The sequence below is a fragment of the Natator depressus genome, chromosome 7, assembly GCF_965152275.1.
Source record: "Natator depressus isolate rNatDep1 chromosome 7, rNatDep2.hap1, whole genome shotgun sequence".
In the NCBI taxonomy this organism is placed as follows: domain Eukaryota; kingdom Metazoa; phylum Chordata; order Testudines; family Cheloniidae; genus Natator; species Natator depressus.
The window spans coordinates 41,036,671-41,060,306 of NC_134240.1; the positions used below are offsets into that span (position 1 = coordinate 41,036,671).

General features: G+C 41.4%; 2 protein-coding genes across 6 annotated transcripts in view; both read right to left on the reverse strand.

Annotated features, from left to right (window-relative positions):
* Positions 1-506: 506 nt before the first annotated feature.
* Positions 507-23,636, reverse strand: part of IPPK (inositol-pentakisphosphate 2-kinase) — a 96,696-nt gene continuing 73,566 nt past the window's right edge. For all 4 annotated transcript variants that reach the window (XM_074958209.1, XM_074958207.1, XM_074958210.1 and 1 more), the window contains 9 exons: positions 21,910-22,031; positions 20,623-20,712; positions 19,145-19,203; positions 18,634-18,706; positions 12,439-12,718; positions 10,963-11,113; positions 5,397-5,499; positions 4,445-4,524; positions 507-2,750 (listed from right to left, as the gene is read on the reverse strand). In XM_074958209.1, coding sequence (XP_074814310.1) covers positions 2,525-2,750; positions 4,445-4,524; positions 5,397-5,499; positions 10,963-11,113; positions 12,439-12,718; positions 18,634-18,706; positions 19,145-19,203; positions 20,623-20,712; positions 21,910-22,031 — 1,184 coding nt within the window. In that variant the 3' untranslated portion in view covers positions 507-2,524. The remainder of the gene's footprint in view (positions 2,751-4,444; positions 4,525-5,396; positions 5,500-10,962; positions 11,114-12,438; positions 12,719-18,633; positions 18,707-19,144; positions 19,204-20,622; positions 20,713-21,909; positions 22,032-23,636) is intronic.
* Positions 15,780-17,350, reverse strand: LOC141991514 (uncharacterized). 2 transcript variants are annotated; one of them, XM_074959834.1, is made up of 2 exons: positions 16,926-17,350; positions 15,780-16,322 (listed from the first exon to the last, which is right to left on the reverse strand). In XM_074959834.1, the coding sequence occupies exons 1-2, from the start codon at positions 17,329-17,331 to the stop codon at positions 15,826-15,828; spliced, it is 903 nt and encodes a 300-aa protein (XP_074815935.1). In that variant the 5' UTR covers positions 17,332-17,350; the 3' UTR covers positions 15,780-15,825. The 2 variants fall into 2 exon arrangements, with proteins under 2 accessions (XP_074815935.1, XP_074815934.1); XM_074959833.1 differs by having other exon boundaries at positions 15,780-16,346.

Genomic DNA, 23,636 nt, shown 5'->3' on the forward strand with positions numbered 1-23,636 from the left:
ACACAAACCAGGGTAAGGCTGGTAGATCTTGGATTAGACCTGCCTGGTTTAAAACAGTAGTAAGCTTGTCAGTCATTACCAGAAAATATCAATCATCTATTTTGTCACTCACAGTATCCCCTTCTGTTCTGGCAAGGAATAACTGAACTGAAGCACCAATGTGGGTGGCTTGATTCAGCCTTCCTACCCCTACAGGATGAGCATGCAGTTGAGCAACAGTAGGAGCTGTAGCTGACAGACTACAATTTATTTCAAATTTCTTCTTATTCAGACATAGAAAAGGTTGTTTTGGGGATCTGCTGCTGAGCAGGCAGAACTAACTAATACTACTACATCCATTTCACTATTTTTGTGCAATCTTGATTCTTTGTGCCAGCAAGATTCCTCTTTAAATTACATATGGCAGCAAACTACAGTTAGATGCTTCCTGCATGTAAATGGAAACTTAACTATGGTGTACATACACCAAGAGTGGAAAATTACAGTATAAACCTGACCACAGTATGTTGGGGTGTTTTTTTTTTCTGTAGATAACTTCTTCATTTTGACTAAAAATGACCAGCCCCTTTGTGACTTTTCTTTTAATCCTCTGCTCAGAGGGTGGTATTATTACAGCAATAAATCAACAACTAGGTCAGATTGCTGTGGATATAACAAGTCTAATCTAAAGAGAAAACAACTGCACCCCAGAAAGGCACATTACTAACTGGTGGTAGGTTTAGCGGATCAGGGTAACATGGTTCACTTCTAAGTGTTAAGCAATACTGCTGTATAAATAAGTTTTCATTAGGAATATCACCACTCTGGGCCCGACTGTCAAACGGTCCATGGTTTCACAGAACTGTACATTGGGTCCTGCCAATGAACATGGTGCCATTTTTTATGAAAGCCAATACTCTGAAGAAGTTCAAATAAAATACAATGAAAGAAGGGTATTAGATTCAAGCTCCCAATATTAATCTACTGTACTACTTTATAAGGAGAGGTAAGTCCTTGTTAAGACAACCTCCATATTTTGAAACTTATTACCAGTATATACCTACTGTATACAGATAGCAGCATTTCAAGATGGGCTTGAAGAACATCTCCTTGTACATTCTTAGGGTATGAGAACCCCAAAGAAATGTAAAGAAAGCTTTTAGGCAGGCAAAAGAGAACCTGTAGTTCATTACACCACAATACCCACATTTCTGAATATATAGTTTCATACCACTGTTTTTGATCTAGTTGAATCAGTTTCACTTTTAAACTTCACAAGAATCAGAGAATAGCACCTCATCCACACAGATCACCTCTCCAGCTTAGCAGAATGTGTTTAACTTGTTACCACACAAACTAAAGCCACTGCTAAAAGTTGGTACAAAGTTAACTGACACCCACCATCAGGGAAAAGTCACAACCTACAATTACAATGAACTTTACAAGATAAAGCAAATACCATCTGTCAACCCTTTCCTCAAGAAAAATGTCATTGCAGTCACAGCCTGATTCAAGAGCAGCCTTTGCTAGCTGCTATTTAATGCACAAAAAAGTTGATTGGCATGTGATTTCAGTCCAAAATCATATGGACAAAAATTGAGTATACAATTCCTAAAGCTCAATTTGATTAGGAAAGAGCTAGTTCCTGATTCACTAATTTAGCAGGACTAGCTCTGTGTGGACCATAGGATGAAAGCCTGATATGTTCAACCAGGAAATAATTAAAAATCAAGGCTGCTTCCCTAGTAAAATTCCTAACCATTACCCCTCGTTCTGTGAATTTCTACTTACATTTATACAAATTGTTACAGAAAGCTTCTTCAGACTGATCACACCACTTTTGGAAACAGAGTCTGGAGTTCTCAGTTTCACTCTCTGCTTAAAATAGATTTGCATTAACATGCAAGCTCTACCTAGCCAGCACCAAAGAGCAATTATACAATACAGTAGTGTGTTTTGTTTTTTAACATTAAATTACATGGGCAGCAATTTATTTTGAATTAAGTTTAGTGCATTTTTAATGTGCTCAGTGCGGCTTAATTTTAAATTTGGTTTTATCAATGCAGCAGGTGTGGGGGGTTGGTTTGCTTTTGTTTTAAAATATTGAGTGTTAAAATGCACAAGGTACAAGGCCATCCTGTAATTCTCATGTTAATGATCAGGCTTTCTGCATTAGTGCAACGTATCTGGAAATTCTTAACTGCACTGAAGAATAAATGAGAATTAATCGAGAATGTTTCATTTGGTGCTTCACAAAGTAGTCATTCAATTTTAAGAACATGGACTTGATCTGTCATGTCATTGCAGGGTATGGCACACATCTGTTCTGTAATATTGAATACATTCCTTCAGATTAAATTTATATATTGGAAGGTGGGTTGTTTTTTTTTTAGTACTATGCCATGTCTTTGAAAGACATACCCATTAAAATATATTTCTTAAAGCAAAAGAATTCACAGCTGAAAAATGCACTGAACATAATAGAAAATCAATGTAACTACATTTCATTAACCCTTCACTTTCAACCATAACCTTAAGGAAACAGTTACACTTTATGGAGAACTAATGTGCAGTCTTCATTCTCCTTGAACAGATTTGTCATAACTGGATCATCTTTGGCCTGTACATTCTTCAAATAATAGTTTACTATCTTGCCATCAAGTTTGTACTGATGTGGAATGCTTTCATATGGCTTAAGATCTAGGTCCAGGACAGAAACGGAAAAGGTGAATCTGGATCTGGATGCCAGAACCACAGGCCTTTGAGCAGAGCTGAAAAAGAAGACCAATGGAATCTTGCAAGACAATTTATTTAAAGCACACAGACACCTTATATTCTTAGTGGAAATTCAAAGCCCAGTGCCTATCTAAGGCTCTATCACAAATAACTCTGTTTTACATGTAAAGATCACATGCAGTACATTGCCAGCGTCTCCATATTTATTAGGCATTGTAAACCAGAAAAATGGGACTTCAGATGATGTAGCTTTTAAAAGCAGCCAGGGTTCATTCTTAACTCAGGTATAGTTTTTCCAGTCCAAAATTATGTGGGAACAGGAATGAATAAGCCATTTCTTTACACATGCCAATCCTTTTCCTGTTAGTTTCCATACCTATCTAAACCAAACCTCCCTAAATTGCTCTACCACTGCTAAATGAATTAATCTCAACTGGCGGTTTTGGCATTAAGAGCTACTTGTATAAATGAAAAGTGTGTCAGAAGTACTGCACAGAGCTTCTACAGCTAGAAACAACCATCACCTGCACAGACATAACGTAGTGTTAGGTAGTGTTAATGCCACTTCACAAATGTCCTTTTTATATACTAAACTGAAGTAATAACCTCTTCTTCCTCTGTATGAAACTTACTTTGTTCAATTTATTGTCCTGGCCTGAATTAATAAAATTGCCTTCTGCCTATCAGAACTAGCATTCAGGTGTTACGAACACATCTTAAAACAATGATATTAGAAAAACTCCCTGAAGTGACCTACAAAATCTAAGTAAAAGGTTTGGATGGGAGAATTTTCTATCTTATTTTCTCAACAATTAAACGAGTATTATAGGTTAGAGAAGAGAGATTACCTTCTTCAGAGCTGATCCTCAAAAACAGCACAAATCCACACGGAAAATTAGTTTCTGACTTCACTAAGGAGATGACTAGGGTTGTGTTGACAAAAAAGTCAACATGGACACTAAGTTACTAAAGCTGTGTGGTTGCAACAAAAGTTGCACCTCTTGATGAATGACCAGTTTTGACAGAATGAGAGCAAGATACTTAACTCTTCAGGTCAGTCACTTAAAAGGGTTAAGCTGGCTCTATCTATTTCAAAAGCAGCTTTCCTCCATACCTCAAATCAGAGGATGAACACAGCCACTACCAAGTATGTCTTCCATCCAAAGAATATCACTCTAATGATAAGACATTGAATAAATCCTAATATCCAGAAAGGAATCAAAAGATATGCAATGATAAAGATTGAGAACGTAACTCTTTTGCCATGGTGACTGAGGTAATTCATTTTGGTTTATCCTTAAAGGCACATCATCAACATTAGGACTTTGAAACAGATTTCAGCCTCCAAATTAAGAGTGCGTCATAGCACAGTTAGCTCAAATTATAACTGGAGAGTTGCCCACATTAAAATCTCTAGCTAGAGTTAGGTAGCCTGTCAGAGAAGGTAGGTTGAAGGTGATACTTGAGCTAGTAATGCAGTGGGAATGCAACAGTTCACCTGCAGTAACTCAAGCTAACTGTTGCAGTGAATACAAGCCCTAAGTAGTTTCAGTGTTAAAAAAAAAGTTGAGCCTCCTTTCTAAATATTTTAATCAGAACTTCATGATTAGTACTCCCACTGTCAACATGGGCAACCCAACAGTGAAACACCCTAAAGATTATGGGACTCAAATCAACTATAGAAAGCTTTTTTTCTTGGCTGTCTGAACTGTCTTTCAGAATCCCTTACCATTCATCCTGTAGACAAGGTGAAAGGGAAATCATGATGGAGCAGTCCTTAGCTGTCATTGCTACTCTGTACTGCTGAACCTACACACAAGGTAAAAACAGGATAGGTTATCTCCATAATAAGAGCACTTGTACAAGTATTTCTGGACTCAGTCACAGATGCAAAGCCAAAGTACATTAAGCATGCACAATGAAAGTGTAAAGTAATAATCACTTCAGGTGTTGAGGAGATTATACCGATGTCATCACAGACTTTATGCATTCACTAACATTTTTCCTGTGTCACATGTTACAAATGGTTAACTCTTCACACAGACTGCTTTGCATGAGTACATATTTATTCTATATACTAGGTCAACTAATATGAAATAGCTATTCATTTAAATGTACCATGTGATTTAGAAAGGAGTAAGGAATTTGTGAATAGTTAGCGCCTTTGTTTAGTTAAAAAGTGGTAGTATGAGCTCATTTTCAAAGGGGATGAGCACTTCAATGGGAATTTTAACTGTTCAGCATCTGCCTGGATTTTCTCTCTCATTGATTGTTACAGCATACACAAACTTGGAAGGATTAGATTATCAGTAGTCATTTTCACTGTAAACAACATACCGATGAAAAACAGTTTCATTGACAATAATTGAAATTTACAGATAAGTAAAGGAAGAAAAATGCTGCTTGAATTAAGGTTATTTATTTACTTGCTGTTGATAATTTGTTTTAATGCTTATAAACCTAACTTTCTGAAGGGCATTTTCTGTCATTAAGTGTCTAACCTCCCCAAAATTTCCCACAACTGTGAAAGTCTAAATAGTTAAAAATGCTTTAAAAAAATCAATTATCCATCAAAATTATAAAATAGAAATCAAATTCTGCCAAGCTTAATTATATATGACATACTTTATGGAAGCTGACAGAATAAAGTAAGCTTTAGCACCCACGCTGAAGAAAGGTACCTTTGTAAATGCAAATGCTTCTGTTCCATCATCTTCAGTTGAAAGATCTAGAAGTTTCTCATAAAATGCTTCATTGTAAGGTCCATCTATCTGTGATGTACTTCTAATAAGTACAAAAAATAGGAAGAAGTTTTACTGATCCAGTTCTAATCTTTACTGACCCAAACCTTTCAAAAAGGTGTTTTCATCAGGTGAGGGTAAACCTTTAGTAAACGTAAAACAGCATTATGATGGGGAAGAATTGTAATGTTGTAAACATGGAGAAACAGCAGATCTTCCCACACAGTTTGCAGGGGCTCCGAGCAATGGCATTTTTACTAGAAGACGACTTGTTACATCAAATACTTCAATTCCTAAGAAACTGAAGCCACAAGTGTATGAGTTGGCTAATATGTAGTAACAAGCTGGGAACAAGTTTTTAGTTTAGTGCTAATGCACAGCAGATAGAAAGGATATATACAGGTAAAGCGACAAATGGAATGCTTAATCTACGTGCACAGCAGAAAATATGTAAAATTGAATTTATGTTGCCTGACTTTTTAAGAAAGCCAAAGTATAGTGTTATATTGCCAACTATTTATTAGCAGGACTCAATATTACAGTTGCTCACCGTACATGTAATATTTCAGTTATAAATCAAAATGTTGATTTCCACATATCAGAAGCTGCTCAGAGAGTAAACAGTACCTTTTGCAAATGAAGCTCTATTACCCTCTTGTGGTTAGTGTCTAAATTACACAAGGAAGTTACATTTTAAGGAATACAAAGGACAATACAAAATGAAAGAGGGCCTTGCCTTAGAGTGATCTTTTACTACAACAACAAACTGGACTTGGTTTTCCATCTGAAGTTAGTCCAGTTTAACTCCCAGTGCTTAGTATTTCCCCAACAACAGATACCAGAAGGCATTTATTGCAGTTGTTCAATACAAGCTGCTACATAGGTCACCATTTTATGATGGCAATCTGAAACTCACAGAACTACTGATCTTGGATTTCTACAGCCTAAACTAACATAGTATTTCATCACTTTCTCTGTTTCAGAGAGGGTCTTACTAGAATAATTTCACATCAGAGCTATACTCCATAAACTTCCTCATCTATTTTACTGCAAGTAGCAATGATGCAAACACAGAAGATTCTCACTTATAAAAGCACCACACTGAGCAACTGAATAGTTAATTACATATTAGAAAAAAGAAAAGGAGGACTTGTGGCACCTTAGAGACTAACAAATTTATTTGAGCATAAGCTTTCGTGAGCTACAGCTCACTTCATCAGATGCATCCGATGAAGCGAGCTGTAGCTCACGAAAGCTTATGCTCAAATAAATTGGTTAGTCTCTAAGGTGCCACAAGTCCTCCTTTTCTTTTTACGGATACAGACTAACACGGCTGCTACTCTGAAGCCTGTCATTATATATTAGAATTTCACATCGTTATGAGCACATCTTTATGTACCTCCTGCAAACTGGATGGGAACAGGGGAATTAAGAATTTACTTGGTTATTTTACTTCTTCACTGGTTACCAACATGTAATGGACCATTGCTCTTCCACTAGACTGATGGGCAGCAGAACCTATCACTATCTATAGGGACTTTTATATGTTCTGTCTGGGTCCTTGTTTTCTTCTCTTTCCACTAATTGATCACTTCTATGGCTAAGCTGTGTAAACATGATGTACTCTAGTCTTCTAGCACATTACCCATATTGACAGGAAAACATAAAACTCAGCCTTAAATTAACAGAAGTAATTTGTCTGTAATATCTGTCCTCTTGGACAGTTGCTATTACTACTGGAGTACAGAAACGGATAAGTCACACATTACCAGATATTTCTATTCCATCAGAAATCAATTTGTAACCAACATATCAATTTCTCACTCCCACAAGACTAAACAGAGAGAAACTGACCATCAAGTAAGGGAGAGAACAGATGATAATAGGGGATCCACAACCTTAAAATAAGCCTTGGCACTTTCAAAGGAGAAGGAGTGATACTTGTTTCAGTATAATCTAGGCAAAATTTGAGGAAATATTTTTCTATATCAGATTATAAACTGGGGACAAGTTTCAACAGTGACATAAGTGTGTTAGACATGAGATAAGAAATATTAGACACTCATGTCAACTATTGGCTGAACAATACCGAGGGACTCATTACTTCAAGGCTGCAAACTTGCTCACCTCGACAACCACTAGGAAGAATTTAACATAGGAATTGCCACACTGCATCAGATTCCACCTTGACAAGCATCCTGTATCTGACAGTGGCCAGCCCCAGACACATCAGAGGAAGGTTTAAGAAAACCAATAGTATGCAGATGTGGAATAAACTAACTCCCATACACACATCCTAGTGGTCTCATCTTACATACTAATAGTTAGAATTTGGCTTAAAATCTTAACGCACTATGTTTCAAATCCCTGCCAAAACTTTAAAATAACTACTTGGGATACTCTTATTCATTCATCAAATCCCACTTTGACATGCACTAAATTCTTGGTGCTAAGGTCATCCTGTGATGAATTCCACAACCTAATTTCACATCCTGTGAAAGAATATTTCCTTCTATCACATGATTTACTGCCAAAAAGAGAGAGCTCAGGTAAACAAAGGGGAAGTGGGAGAGGTAATCAATTTTAATCATGTTTTGCATTTGTATTTTTTAGTTCTTTTGCTAAGAAAGGGGGGGGGGAGGGGGAAGGTGATTCTCATTGGTTGGTAAGCATTAAAGCATGTTGATTTCCAACTAAATATAGCCTTTACATTAAATGTGCATTTCTTATTTACTACTCATAATTTTGTATCAATCAATTCAATTAAAAATGAACAAAAGCATTTTAAATTTTTGTATTAAATACCTTAAAGTGCTAGAGACAAGAAAAAAACCAAAACATATTTTGCATTTAAAACCAGCTGATTTTTTAAACAAAAAGAAGTAGCATCTGTAGTTAGTGAACTGAATGGTTTCCGGTCACGATGTCCTTCAAGATTTTAGAACTCGTACATCTCATCTGTTCACACCTACTTTTTATTCATAGATTGGAAGAGAGAAAACAAGTTTTCCTGCTTTTACAATTTCCAAAATAGTAACTTTGAATGAACTAGTCACTAAACTGAACATGCTGAAGAAACTGAAAAAGAAAAAGATATTCTCTCTCCCCCTGGAGAAGAGGCTACTGCTGTTTAGCACTTCAACTAACCCTCACTCCAGTTGCTTAGCCAACGACTTCCAGCAGTTCACTGGTTTGACTTCTTTAAAACTTGGCAGCCAACACGTATTGCTCAATATTTTTTGTATTGAATTTAAATTATTTGAATAGATTACAATAATCTTAGACCTTAATATAGGTTCTTGATTTCAAATTTAATTTTAAATAGTTTTTAATAAATATGTATTTAATTTAAAAATTGATCTAAATAAAAAAACTAATTTGTTTTTAAATCAAAAAACAACATCCACCTCGCCTTCATCTCTGGGGTTTCCCAAAAACAAGTGGCCTTTAGGATTCCACTAGTAAGCAGCAGGAGCCAACTACCTTTCTGTGAACTTTCCCTCAGATTGGTCTCTTAGGAATTGTATCCTTACAGCTCTGAATTGGGCTTTGGTTATCTTTCCTAGCAGAAATCTAGATGGAAATATATTCACATCAACCAGAAAACTGCCCCCAAATTAGATTGTGCAGAAGTTTATCTGCTGTGTTACATGAAAGGTTAAATTAGAAGTTCCATATCTAGACACTAAAATGAAAAGCATGAAGATCAAGGCAACGTAATGGGTCTCTACCAAAGATGATTCAGAAACAGCAGGATTTGAAACAGATTTTGTACAGTGCTGTATTGTGTCTACACACCTGGCCAGCCTGCAAAAATTAGGCTGTATCTTTTTGTATCAACAGCAGAGTGAGGCACAACAAAGTAATCTGTCCCATGGTATCAACGAATCCACAAATCTGAAGGGTGGCCATGTGGTTAGAACAAAGGTGGGCAAAACTACAGCCTGCGGGACCGCCCTGCCCAGCCCGAGCTCCCAGCCGGGGAGTCTAGCCCCCGGCCCCTCCCCCGCTATCCCCCCTCCCCCGCAGTCACACCACCATGTGGGCAGCGCAGCTTGTGCCCGCCCACCTCCTAGGCTTTCCAATAAGCCTGTCCTGCTGCTCTGAGTGGCATGGTAAGGGGGTGGGGGTTGGATAAGGGGCAGGAGGTCCTGGAGAGCAGTCGGGGACGGGGGGGTTGGATGGTGCAGAGGTTCGGGGAGGGGGGCGTTGGATAGGGGGTGAGGTCCTAGGGGGGCAGTTAGGGACGGGGGCTCGGTAGGGGGCGGTCAGGGGACAAGGAATGGGGGGCGGTAGATGGGTCGGGGGCCCTGGGGGTGGGCCTATCAGGGGTGTGGATAGGGGTCCGGGCAGTCAGGGGACAGGGAGCAGTGGGGGTTGGATAGGGGGTGGGGTCCCAGGAGGGGGCGGTCGGGGACAAGGAGCAGGGGGGTTGGATGGTTCGGGGGTTTGAGGGGGGCAGTCAGGGGGCAGGAAGTGGTAGGGGGTGGATAGGGGGCAGGGGGCCAGGCTGTTTGTTATAGCCATGGTATAGTGAAAGATTATGAAAAACTTCAACCTCCTCACCCCTATTAAGATGAAATCCATCTACATAGGTAAATCTGCATTGTGACTTTGGAGTTACTTGAGAGAGAAGCAAAGGAACAATTTTGCTTCAATCCCAAGCCAAGGAGATGGGATTTCCAGCTTTTGAGGCAACAAAGCAAGTTTAATAGGCCCCCAAACAAGCTGCCCTTGGGAAGGTTCCTCTTCAGAGCTACGTAACCAGTAGTACTACACTACTCAGGAAGCAGAAGTTACAAGCATAGACCAGTGGGGAGAGACCAAGACTTCCATATGCAAGGAACTGCTGAGCCTACACTCTACACAGGAAAAAAACAGTGCAAGAAGGCAGAAAGTACAGAGTAGAGACCCAAGCTCCTAAATATTGAGACAGTGGCTAATGATCCCATCACCATCTGAAGTGCTGTGTCCAGTTTTTTTGCCTCTCTTAGAAAGACAGCTGAGACCGAAAAGGTCCATTAAAATGGTACGGAGGGGCTTGCATAGAGGTGCATAAAGATCAAAATGAAAACTCTCAGCACTGCCTTAATTCCCAGTCCCATATCAGAATATGGGGATGAGTGGTGAAATTAAAGGGCAGTGTGATTAGAAAAAAATGAAGTGCTGTTATGTCAGATGTAAATACTAAGGCCGATGCTTTTTAAAAACAGAGCTGAACATTTTAATGGTCATTAACGTTCACAACTTTACAAGGCCAGACATAAAGCTAATACATTTCACTGTTATTTGTCAGCCTTCCCCTATGTATGGGTCACCTCCAGAGGCATAATGCTATACTGTGAACCAATGGTCTCATCCATTCCACCAAGTTTTATGATACCCTGAATTTGTATCGAAACCAGAAGACAAATCTCTACAGACAGAAACTTTCCAGAGTCTGCAGTGCAAATCACCACATTACACCTTCCTGAGCACATTACAGAAGACAGCCTGGAAGTCTTACCTCTCCTCAGGAAACTCCTCTAAGTACTGTTCAACTCTATTGTACAAAGGATAAAGTCCCTCAATATCCAGCATATCCAGCATCTGAGCCTGAAGGGTTTTATAAAGTAGACAGCCCCTTGGTAAGCCAGAGCTCTCCATTTTATTTTTACCTAGAAGAAAAAGTATTTTCAAATTATGCAGGTTGAAAAAGAACAACTATTTTTACATAATAGACCCAACTATTCCCCAGCTTGATCAGCTGAAGGAAAAGCTACAGGCTGATTCTTAGGTTTAAAATAGTAAAATCGTAAGAGGTGGGCATTCAACATTTCACATTTTGAATGACTATATTACGTATAACACTAGAGTTTGACTGTGCAGTGAATCTTATGGGATGGAATCAGATTTTTTCTTTCTTTCATGACAAAACACTCAAAGGGGAAAAAAAAAAAAAAAGAAAAAACAGAAAAAATCTCCCTCACACATTTCCATGCTCGGTCTGACATTACTGGAAATATTCAAACCCACAAGGGGCAGTTCAGCCCCATCTTCCCTTTGTGCTTTCGAAAATATCCCCCAGATGAGTCAGACTGATTTACAAGGTAATCTATATCACATCAAGTCATGTAGCATTTCAGATCTTGAATAGCTATTATACATTGTAGAAAACTGTACTCTGACTTAAAAAAAAAACAAACAAACCTGTTTTTTCAAAGAAATTCAACTCAGGAGATCAACTTAAAGAAAAATCTCAGTCAAAACAGTAATACGCGTATGTAATGCAGCATCTGAAATGTTAGGATCAAGCACACCCACTAAATGCCAATTACTGCTTAGAAATGGCTCCATGATCACATAGTGCTACAGTATAGGGGCTGTCCCCCAACCAGCGACAATGTCTCGAAGACCAACTGCACTTTTGCAAGACTAGAGTAGTGAGGATGTAATATGCTCTGCTCCACCCCCCAACTCCCAATCCTCATTTCCATTTCCCACACATACATACCCTTTTTCCTTTTAAATACTACCTCATGTGGAAAAAAACCAAAAAATAATGCAAACTAAATTAAGTTAAAATAGCAGCTAGCCTGCACCTCAAACTAAGGCAAGAAACTCTACAGTGTTTTTAAGACACAATACAGTAATCAGCTGGAGTACATATTTTCTTTTTCATTTTTCTCCATTACAGCTTTTACATGCTTGCACTGATGAGCGGAGTTGCATCATCAGTAGATGCAATACTAAAAAGTATTAATTCAAATTTAAATTCAGTCAAAATCAATTATCTAGAGTGAATGTAAAAGAATTTTAGAGCAGTGGCTTTTCAGCCCATTAACTTTCTTGTGTTTAAACAGGTAACAACGCTCCCACACTTGTTGCTTCAACTCTCATCCTAAGTAGCAAACAATAAATAAAATGCAGTGATCTGAATCAGTGTATTATGTACCCTGGATTGTATTACGATATATTTAAATTACTGTGAAATAAATCTTACCATTTCTTACCAGCTCCTTACTGAAAGCACTTGCTTCACAGTAGCTCCTTCCTAGTGAAATGGGAACTGTCTTCATGTTACCTGCCCTGCAGGCATCAGTACTACTAAGTAGAGTCATTGTTATTACATGGATTAATTCTTTAATAATCGTCCTTGTACAATGCGGTCCACTGACCATCCCATTTGCAGGAAAGAAGAATGGTTTTAAGTGACGAGCAAGTTCATTCCAGTCAGAGAGAGAGTCCTGATCATCCTTACAGCCATAAATTAGTTCACCATTCTGTAATAGAGCAAAGAAATACTTATGCATTTTGGAAAGTCCAAATATGAATATTTAATGATAAAGAACAGAAAACAAACTCATTAAGATTTAACAGTTGAAGAGGCATGTTTCAGGGGATGCAAGCAGAGTCTGATCATGTAACAAAGATGGCTACAATGTATGTTTCTCAGAAGAAATAATTAAAATTATTGAACAACTGCATCAGTTAGACACGTATTTATCAGTCACAAATGCAATACTGCATGCTGGGGTAAACTGTCTAGTAGGTTCTTAGCTGCTAGCCAAGGCACAGCTGCTGAACAGACTCCAGAAGGAAAAAAGTGACTTGGCGCATAAAGTTTAAGAGTAGGAAAGTTTAAAATTGTTCAAAATCGAAATATAAAATTGGTTTATAAGTTGCACAGAACACTCCTCCCAACCCCATAAGTTTAACCGTAAGCCACAAGACTTTTTTCTTAGGGTATGTCTACACTACGGAATAAGGTCGAATTTATAGAAGTCGGTTTTTTAGAAATCGGTTTTATATATTCGAGTGTGTGTGTCCCCACAGAAGTGCATTAAGTGCATTAACTCGGCGGAGTGCTTCCACAGTACCGAGGCTAGAGTTGACTTCCGGAGCGTTGCACTGTGGGTAGCTATCCCACAGTCTCCGCTGCCCATTGGAATTCTGGGTTGAGATCCCAATGCCTGATGGGGCTGAAACATTGTCGCGGGTGGTTCTGGGTACATATCATCAGTCCCCCCCTTCCCTCCCTCCCTCCGTGAAAGCAAGGGCAGACAATTGTTTCGCGCCTTTTTTCCTGAGTTACCTGTGCGGACGCCATACCACCGCAAGCATGGAGCCCGCTCAGGTAACCGTCACTGTATGTCTCCTGGGTGCTGGCAGACGCGGCACGGCATTGCTACACAGTAGCAGCAACCCATTGCCTTGTGGCAGCAGACGGTACAATACGACTGGTAGCCGTCCTCGTCATGTCCGAGGTACTCCTGGTCGCCTGTGTGAGGTCGATCAGGAGTGCCTGGGCAGACATGGGCGCAGGGACTAAATTTTTAGTGACTTGACCAGGTCATTCTCTTTAGTCCGGCAGTCAGTCCTATTGAACTGTCTTATGGTGAGCAGGCAGGCAATATGTCCTTCTGCACCGTCTGCTGCCAGCCAAAGATGTAAAAGATAGATGGAGTGGATCAAAACAAGAAATAGACCAGATTTGTTTGTACTCATTTGCCTCCTCCCCTGTCTAGGGGACTCATTCCTCTAGGTCACACTGCAGTCACTCACAGAGAAGGTGCTGCGAGGTAGATCTAGCCATGTATCAATCAGAGGCCAGGCTAACCTCCTTGTTCCAATAAGAACAATAACTTAGGTGCACCATTTCTTATTGGAACCCTCCGTGAAGTCCTGCCTGAACTACTCCTTGATGTAAAGCCACCCCCTTTGTGGATTTTAGCCTCCTGAAGCCAACCCTGTAAGCCGTGTCGTCAGTCGCCCCTCCCTCCGTCAGAGCAACGGCAGACAATCATTCCGCGCCTTTTTTCTGTGCGGACGCCATACCAAGGCAAGCATGGAGTCCGCTCAGCTCACTTTGGCAATTAGGAGCACATTAAACACCACACGCATTATCCAGCAGTATATGCAGCACCAGAACCTGGCAAAGCGCTACCGGGCAAGGAGGCGACGTCAGCGCGGTCACGTGAGTGATCAGGACATGGACACAGATTTCTCTGAAAGCATGGGCCCTGCCAATGCATGCATAATGGTGCTAATGGGGCAGGTTCATGCTGTGGAACGCCGATTCTGGGCTCGGGAAACAAGTACAGATTGGTGGGACCGCATAGTGTTGCAGGTCTCGGACGATTCCCAGTGGCTGCGAAACTTTCGCATGCGTAAGGGCACTTTCATGGAACTTTGTGACTTGCTTTCCCCTGCCCTGAAGCGCATGAATACCAAGATGAGAGCAGCCCTCACAGTTGAGAAGCGAGTGGCGATAGCCCTGTGGAAGCTTGCAACGCCAGACAGCTACCGGTCAGTTGGGAATCAATTTGGAGTGGGCAAATCTACTGTGGGGGCTGCTGTGATGCAAGTAGCCCACGCAATCAAAGATCTGCTGATATCAAGGGTAGTGACCTTGGGAAATGTGCAGGTCATAGTGGATGGCTTTGCTGCAATGGGATTCCCTAACTGTGGTGGGGCCATAGACGGAACCCATATCCATATCTTGGCACCGGAGCACCAAGCCGGCGAGTACATAAACCGCAAGGGGTACTTTTCAATAGTGCTGCAAGCCCTGGTGGATCACAAGGGACGTTTCACCAACATCAACGTGGGATGGCCGGGAAAGGTACATGACGCTCGCATCTTCAGGAACTCTGGTCTGTTTCAAAAGCTTCAAGAAGGGACTTACTTCCCAGACCAGAAAATAACTGTTGGTGATGTTGAAATGCCTATATGTATCCTTGGGGACCCAGCCTACCCCTTAATGCCATGGCTCATGAAGCCGTACACAGGCAGCCTGGACAGCAGTCAGGAGCTGTTCAACTACAGGCTGAGCAAGTGCAGAATGGTGGTAGAATGTGCATTTGGATATTTAAAGGCACGCTGGCGCAGTTTACTGACTCGCTTAGACCTCAGCGAAACCAATATTCCCACTGTTATTACTGCTTGCTGTGTGCTCCACAATATCTGAGAGAGTAAGGGGGAGACGTTTATGGCGGGGTGGGAGGTTGAGGCAAATCGTCTGGCTGCTGGTTACGCGCAGCCAGACACCAGGGCGGTTAGAAGAGCACAGGAGGGTGCGGTACGCATCAGAGAGGCTTTGAAAACCAGTTTCATGACTGGCCAGGCTACGGTGTGAAAGTTCTGTTTGTTTCTCCTTGATGAAACCCCCCGCCCCTTGGTTCACTCTACTTCCTTGTAAGCTAACCAACCACCCTCCCCTCCTCCCTTTGATCACCTCTTGCAGAGGCAATAAAGTCATTGTTGCTTCACATTCATGCATTCTTTATTCATTCATCACACAAATAGGGGGATGACTACCAAGGTAGCCCAGGAGGGGTGGTGGAGGAGGGAAGGAAAATGCCACACAGCACTTTAAAAGTTTACAACTTTAAAATTTATTGAATGACAGCCTTCTTTTTTTTGGGCAATCCTCTGTGGTGGAGTGGCTGGTTGGCCGGTGGCCACCCCACCGCGTTCTTGGGCGTCTGGGTGTGGAGGCTATGGAACTTGGGGAGGAGGGCGGTTGGTTACACAGGGGCTGTAGTGGCAGTCTGTGCTCCAGCTGCCTTTGCTGCAGCTCAACCATACACTGGAGCATACTGGTTTGGTCCTCCAGCAGCCTCAGCATTGAATCCTGCCTCCTCTCATCACGCTGTCGCCACATTCGAGCTTCAGCCCTCTCTTCAGCCCGCCACTTACTCTCTTCAGCCCGCCACCTCTCCTCCTGGTCATTTTGTGCTTTCCTGCAGTCTGACATTATTTGCCTCCACGCATTCGTCTGTGCTCTGTCAGTGTGGGAGGACAGCATGAGCTCGGAGAACATTTCATCTCGAGTGCGTTTTTTTTTCTTTCTAATCTTCACTAGCCTCTGGGAAGGAGAAGATCCTGTGATCATTGAAACACATGCAGCTGGTGGAGAAAAGAAAAGGGACAGCGGTATTTAAAGAGACACATTTTATAAAACACTGGCTACACTCTTTCCGGGTAAACCTTGCTGTTAACATTACATACATAGCACATGTGCTTTCGTTACAAGGTCGCATTTTGCCTCCCCCCACCGCGTGGCTACCCCCTCAACCCTCCCCCCTCCCTGTGGCTAACAGCGGGGAACATTTCTGTTCAGCTGCAGGCAAACAGCCCAGCAGGAATGGGCTCCTCTGAGTGTCCCCTGAAGAAAAGCACCCTATTTCAACCAGGTGACCATGGATTATATCTCACTCTCCTGAGGATAACACATGAACGGATGTTGCTTGAACGCCAGCAAACATACACTGCAATGCTTTGTTGTACAATGATTCCCGAGTACGTGTTACTGGCCTGGAGTGGTATAGTGTCCTACCATGAAGGACGCAATAAGTCTGCCCTCCCCAGAAACCTTTTGCAAAGGCTTTGGGAGTATATCCAGGAGAGCCGCGAATGCCAGGGCAGAGTAATCCTTTCACATGCTTGCTTTTAAACCATGTATAGTATTTTAAAAGGTACACTCACCGGAGGTCCCTTCTCCGCCTGCTGGGTCCAGGAGGCAGCCTTGGGTGGGTTCAGGGGGTACTGGCTCCAGGTCCAGGGTGAGAAACAGTTCCTGGCTGTCGGGAAAACCGGTTTCTCCGCTTGCTTGCTGTGAGCTATCTACAACCTCGTCATCATCATCATCTTCTTCGTCCCCAAAACCTGCTTCCGTATTGCCTCCATCTCCATTGAAGGAGTCAAACAACACGGCTGGGGTAGTGGTGGCTGAACCCCCTAAAATGGCATGCAGCTCATCATAGAAGCGGCATGTTTGGGGCTCTGACCCGGAGCGGCCGTTCGCCTCTCTGGTTTTCTGGTAGGCTTGCCTCAGCTCCTTCAGTTTCACGCGGCACTGCTTCGGGTCCCTGTTATGGCCTCTGTCCTTCATGCCCTGGGAGATCTTGACAAAGGTTTTGGCATTTCGAAAACTGGAACGGAGTTCTGATAGCACGGATTCCTCTCCCCATACAGCGATCAGATCCCGTACCTCCCGTTCGGTCCATGCTGGAGCTCTTTTGCGATTCTGAGACTCCATCATGGTCACCTCTGCTGATGAGCTCTGCATGGTCACCTGCAGCTTGCCACGCTGGCCAAACAGGAAATGAGATTCAAAAAAGTTCGCGGTTCTTTTCCTGTCTACCTGGCCAGTGCATCTGAGTTGAGAGTGCTGTCCAGAGCGGTCAAAATGGAGCACTCTGGGATAGCTCCCGGAGGCCAATACCGTCGAATTGTGTCCACAGTACGCCAAATTCGACCCAGCAAGGCCGATTTAAGCGCTAATCCACTTGTCAGGGGTGGAGTAAGGAAATCGATTTTAAGAGCCCTTTAAGTCGAAATAAAGGGCTTCATCGTGTGGATGGGTGCAGGTTTACATCGATTTAATGCTGCTAAATTCGACCTAAAGTCCTAGTGTAGACCAGGGCATAGACGCTGACAAAAAAACAACACTATATTGACTTCAACAGACTTTGGATCAGGCCCAGAACAATTTAGGCAGAGTGGCACTGAAGGGTTTGTTTCCCCTCCATTACCACCACTTTTAAAAATCAAAATACCAACACTTCAACACAGCTGAAATAATTCAGTTGGAGTTATCTCTTACATTGGAGGCTAATTTGTTTTATGTTGGAAATAGCTGAGACAGGGAGAGATCTTGTTTTCTAGAATTAACACATATGCATGTGATATCTCCATAGTCTACAGAGTAGTGTTCATGTTACTGCTATATGTTTTTGCTCATCAGTTGTGGGCAGTGAAGTAACATTTTACTTCCTCTAAGGAGAAGAAATGTCCTTATGCTCTTAAGTAAACAATGTACAACATTCTCCACACAAGTTATGAAACTGTGCAAAAAATATACCCTTCAAGGAGCACTCAAAATTGCAACATTTTGAAAAACCCGATCGTTTATGCAGCAGTTATAGTATTACTTGTGGATGCTGTAATACAGTCCCATCAGCCTCATTATGTCTTAAAGACTTTTCCAACAAAAATTAAGTGGGGTATTGATTTACTTTCCATAACTTCAGATCTACATACATCTTTCCATATTGCAATTAGAAAGTTGGAATAGGGAAAATCCTCAACTAGGTATCTAGTGGGGTTTTGAATATTCAGACGTTAAGTTAAATGGACCCAATAATTTACAAGACAGTATAAAAAACGTGCAAGCAATTTCAGTCAATCTTACCTTAAATATTTTTAAATTGTTCTGTGCCTCCTGTAATAAGCTTGTCAAGGCAAAGTGCATTCTCTGTTTATTTCTAGAGAAAAATACATATGTAATATTTTAACACACAGTTCTCATTATATTACCTTTACAGTAGCAAAAGGATAACCATATACATTCATTACCCACACTGAATATATTCCCTAAGCATATCATTACTCAAGATGAAGCCAGAGCAAAGAAAGAGATACCACTTAAGAGCAAACAAATCTGAGTAGTATCCAAGTTCTTTCAAGATCTCATGTTTTGCCATCTGGACCACATGCAATAATTAACAGCTACTGAGTTAAATTCTAGAGGTTTAAAAACAAAGATGCAGGAAAAGAACAAATACTGTTGCTATAAATCACAAAACATTTGTCAGCACTTGCTCTCCTTAATCTTAGACAAAATTCAACCTAATTTAAGACAACTAGCTAGACAGACACACACTGTCAGCAAATCACTGGAATTAAAGTAAATATTTTCTTACCCTGAGAAGAGATCTAGGGGACAGTATTTGCTCAATCGCTTCCATTTTCCATTTGCTACCTGTTGAAAACACATATCACTATGAATGTTCACATGTGAATGCTCTCAGTTAATACAATAGCAGGTTTATGAAACATGCATTAGTTTTGTTTTAAGGAACCTCAGAATATTTAAAACTTGTGGACATACTATTTCTGGTCAGTAGAGGGCTACCTTCTCTTAATATTTAAACTCCACAGCAATTCAGTTAAATTCCATAACAGCATTAAGAGGGGGGAATCTCACATATTAGGAGTAAGGCCCATTCTAGGCATAAACGCTAATATTTAAATAAGGTATTAGTACATGATGTACATATTAATGAGCAAGTGAATGATTTCAGTGTTTGCTGTTACACAATGTGGCTGAGGTAATATCTTTTATTTGAACATCTTCAGCTGGTCAGAGAGAGAAGCTTTCAAGCTAACACAGAGCTCTTCAGACATCCACAGACATTACATGACTTCCTGGACCATGTTTAATGAGAAGTACTTGAAACTTAATTTGACATGTCAGTTTACCAGACTGACAACTAAAACTGTGAAAGCTGAGCAAAGATTACCATTACCCTTGTTTGTTTCCAAATTCCCACAAATTTCTACATCTCCAGCTATATCAGAGGTGGGCAAACTACAGCCCACAGGACCATCCTGCCCAGCCCTTGAGCTCCCGGCCAGGGAGGCTAGCCCCCGGCCCCTCCCCCACAGCCTCAGCTCACCATGCTGCCAGCGCTCTGGGCGGCGGGGCTGCAAGCTCCTGCCAGACATGCTACTCTGAGCAGCATGGTAAGGGGGTGGGAAGTGCGGGGGGGGAGGGGTTGGATAAGGAGCAGGGGGTCCCAGGTGGCAGTCAGGGGATAGGGAACGGTTGGATGGGACGGAGGTTTGGAGGGGAGGGAGGGAGTGGTCAGTCAGGGGATGTGGTGGGGGGGGGGGGGTTGGATAGGCATGGGAGTCCCGGGGGGCCTGTCAGGGGGCGAGGGTGTGGATAGGGGTCAGGGCAATCAGGGGACAGGGAGCAGGAGGGGTTGGATAGGGGGTGGGGTCGGGGGGGGGCAGTTAGGGGCGGTCAGGGGATAAGGAGCAGGGGGGTTGGATGGGTGGGGAGTTCTAAGAGGGGAGGTCAGGGGGTGGGAAGTGGGAGGGGGCGGATAGGGGGTGGGGGCCAGGCTGTTTGGGGAGGCACAGCCTTCCCTACTCAGGCCTCCATACAGTTTTGGAACCCTGATGTGGCTCTCAGGCCAAAATGTTTGCCCACATTCCCTCTCATGCTCACATCCAGCAACTCAGTGACACGTAAATACCTACCTCTTTAAACATCGCAAGGAAATAAGCAACACATGTATATGTTTCAACAGGAAAGAAGGATTTTAGTAGCATGTTTATAATAAAAGTAAGCGCACTGCCAGTAAGAGGAAAAGCAGGCTATTTAAAGATTTACCTTTAGGTGCTGATGCATGCAATAACGACACACCTTGTGCTTTATCTCCTGCGATACATGACTAGAGAAAGGAATGAACCCACATTTCGGCTGCAAGAAACAAACATCTATTAAAATGTACTTTTTTTATAATATATATTCCTTTCCTACTCTCATATATCTAATCAAAGGACTTTAAAGAGATAGAGAGCAGGCAATATCTATTAACAAGGTTAATAGGTCATGCTCATTTTTCTTTCCCCTATTATCTGAAAGCCCTTATTTTAAGAACACACAACAAAACCACGTATTTATGATCTTGCAATAACCCTGGAAGAGTTTTGTTGCATTCATACCTTAAAAAGGTCAGTAATATCATATCCCGTCTTCCAATTTTTGCTGGAGGACTGAAGAAGTCAAGTGAACCTCTCACCATTCTACTGAAGAGGGTTATTTGAATCTTTAGCAAAGATTTCCTCCCCCCCAATGTTTGTATGCATGAGCTCACAATCTTTTAAAAACAACACTTATATAACTCAAATTCATGACATGGGGTAGGTTTATACAGTGATTAAAAGTCTTCCCCTCTAAACTGCTCAGGTTTCAGTGTGTTGTCAGGTTATAACTCATTATCCAGTCTTTCAGCAAAGGTAGTAAAACAAAATTTACCATGCAAAAGCAAGCAGGGGAAAGAATTATTCAAGCTTTTTTTCAAGCATAGTGAAAAAGAAACATTTTCTTCCTTTGCAAGTTACTTAACAGTATTTCATAAGGAAGCCAGAGTTTCCTTGCGCTTTTTGAGGTGCACAGTGCTGCACTGAACAATTACAAACCTTTATGCTACAAAGAAAATACAGTTACATGCACCTTTTATGAGGGGAAATAATATCATGCTTAAGAACAGAAGAACATAAGAGTGGCCATACTGGGTCAGACCAAAGGGCCATCTAGCCCAGTATCCTGTGTCCCAACAATGGCCAATGCCAGGTTCCCCAGAGGAAATAAACAGAGCAGGTAATCATCAAGTGATCCATCCCCTGAAAAGCACTAAATACCAAACTATAGCTTCTACTAATTTTTGAAAGACAAATGTGTCTCAAAAATGAGGCCCTGTACTTTTGTAAGAACTACTTTCACATTTGTTTAAATACTTTACACTTGTGAAGCTAGCATTTTCAAAAGGCAAAGATTATTGCTCTACCTACTACCTGCACAATTTTTCAAACTAAATATATAGTTACCGTATACTTTTATTTTTAAAAGAATGCAGGAGCAATTATTTTTTTCCCCCATATTTAACAAATTCACCTTGATCTCCACACAAAGGATTGGCCGATGTTCCACAAAATGATAGGTCTGCAGCCTGGTGAGGTTAGGAAGGCACATAGCATAGCCACTAAGAGTGTCCAAGTCTTTATCACAGCGAGACTCTGGAAAAAGAAAAATAGAGAAAAGTAACAGTTTGTGTTCATGTTTATTTTACACTGCAGAAAAGGGGGACCATCAAGAAAGGTAAATGTAGGACACAACCATTGGTTTACCACTGATTTTAAAGTAAAGACAAAGATACTGCACTAGCTGTCTTCCCAGTCTAACTCAAGGCATCATGGTATAAGTCACCTTGAATAAAGCCTCAGTTGGAAGTGGGTTAGGAAGAGACAGGGACTATTTTCTTAGGAGAGCATGTAAGCAGCTAGGCCTTATTTCAGTGTGGGATGGTAACTCAGATGCAATCCTACTCTTGCTCCTAGCATATGACCAAGTGAACGTATCACCAGCTTCAGTGCACAGTCCCTTAGAGTTTGTATATACAAGAAAAAAGATGCACCAGTTTAACTGAATTTTTAGTTAAAATGGTGAAAAATCCTCATGTAGATGCACTTAAACTGGTTTAACTCTTGTTTAAATCACTTGAGCTTGCATTGAATTAAACTAAACCAACATAAGCGAGGATTATACCAGTTTAAGTCAGTCTACATAGCAGGTTTGCACCAATTTATCTAGTATGATTTCAAATCAATTTAGTTAAAGTGGGCAACTTTTCTAATGTAGTCCAGGCCTCATGCTGGTAGATCTCAGAGGTAGAGTGATGGGGGAAGAAAGGAAGAAATACAGAAGACAAAGAAAACTTATCCTCTCCCAGAATCACATCTGTCATTGACAAGTAGTTCTGGGTCCAGAAAACCCTGCTTGGGCATTAGAAATGGCAGTACTGATTATGTAAGGCCAAATGAAATGACCAAAACTAAGAAAGAAATGGAGCACACCCCTTACTTGTAAAAGATGTTCTCTCCTGCTCACACCTGTCGTTTCACTTGCACGCCCCCCCCACCTTTTTTTTAAAATCAGTGGTGGAAGAGGGTTGGTCCCATTTTGATACAGTCAACACTTCAACAGACACTGTCTCAGAAAGAACATCCCTCTCCAGAAGGACACAGTTTTTTTTTCTTCCAGATTTCAACAGTTTAGTGCAAAGGTTCTCAAACTGGAGGACGGACCCCCCCTGGGTGGGCAAGGAACGTATTCTGGGAGGGCAAGACAAGCTTTAGGATTACCAAAAAATAAATAAATAAATAAAAAGGAAACCACACCTTACAGAGCACATTTTACCAAGAGCAATGAATAATTGGCAAAGCCCATTCTTCCAGACATATCAGATCCTCGTATGGCACTGTGCATTTATCTCAATCCATTTGCTACGGCACGGTGTGCACATTTAATTGTAAGTATGGACCACAATCACAGTTTTGGTTTTGCTCTTGCTCTGATTTCAATGGATCATCGGCTCATTAGTGCAACAGAAAAAAACCTCAAAGTTACAACAAAGAAGCTGAAATGGATTCAAGTGAAGCACCGCTACTGCATATAGAACCATAGGACTGGAAGGGACCTGGAGAGGTCATTTAGTCCAGTCCCCTGCACTCACGGTAGGACTAAGTATTATCTAGATCATCCCTGACGGGTGTTTGTCTAACCTGCTCTTAAAAATCTCCAATGATGAAGATTCCACAACCTCCCTAGGCAATTTATTCCAG

Excerpts from the sequence above, each read along its gene's own strand:
- LOC141991514 (XM_074959833.1), bottom strand. The coding sequence starts at position 17,331 with ATGAAGGACAGAGGCCATAACAGGGACCCGAAGCAGTGCCGCGTGAAA. Across the intron at positions 16,347-16,925 it reads AGGCGGAGAAGGGACCTCCG|CTGCATGTGTTTCAATGATC; the intron begins GTGAGTGTACCT and ends TTTCTCCACCAG.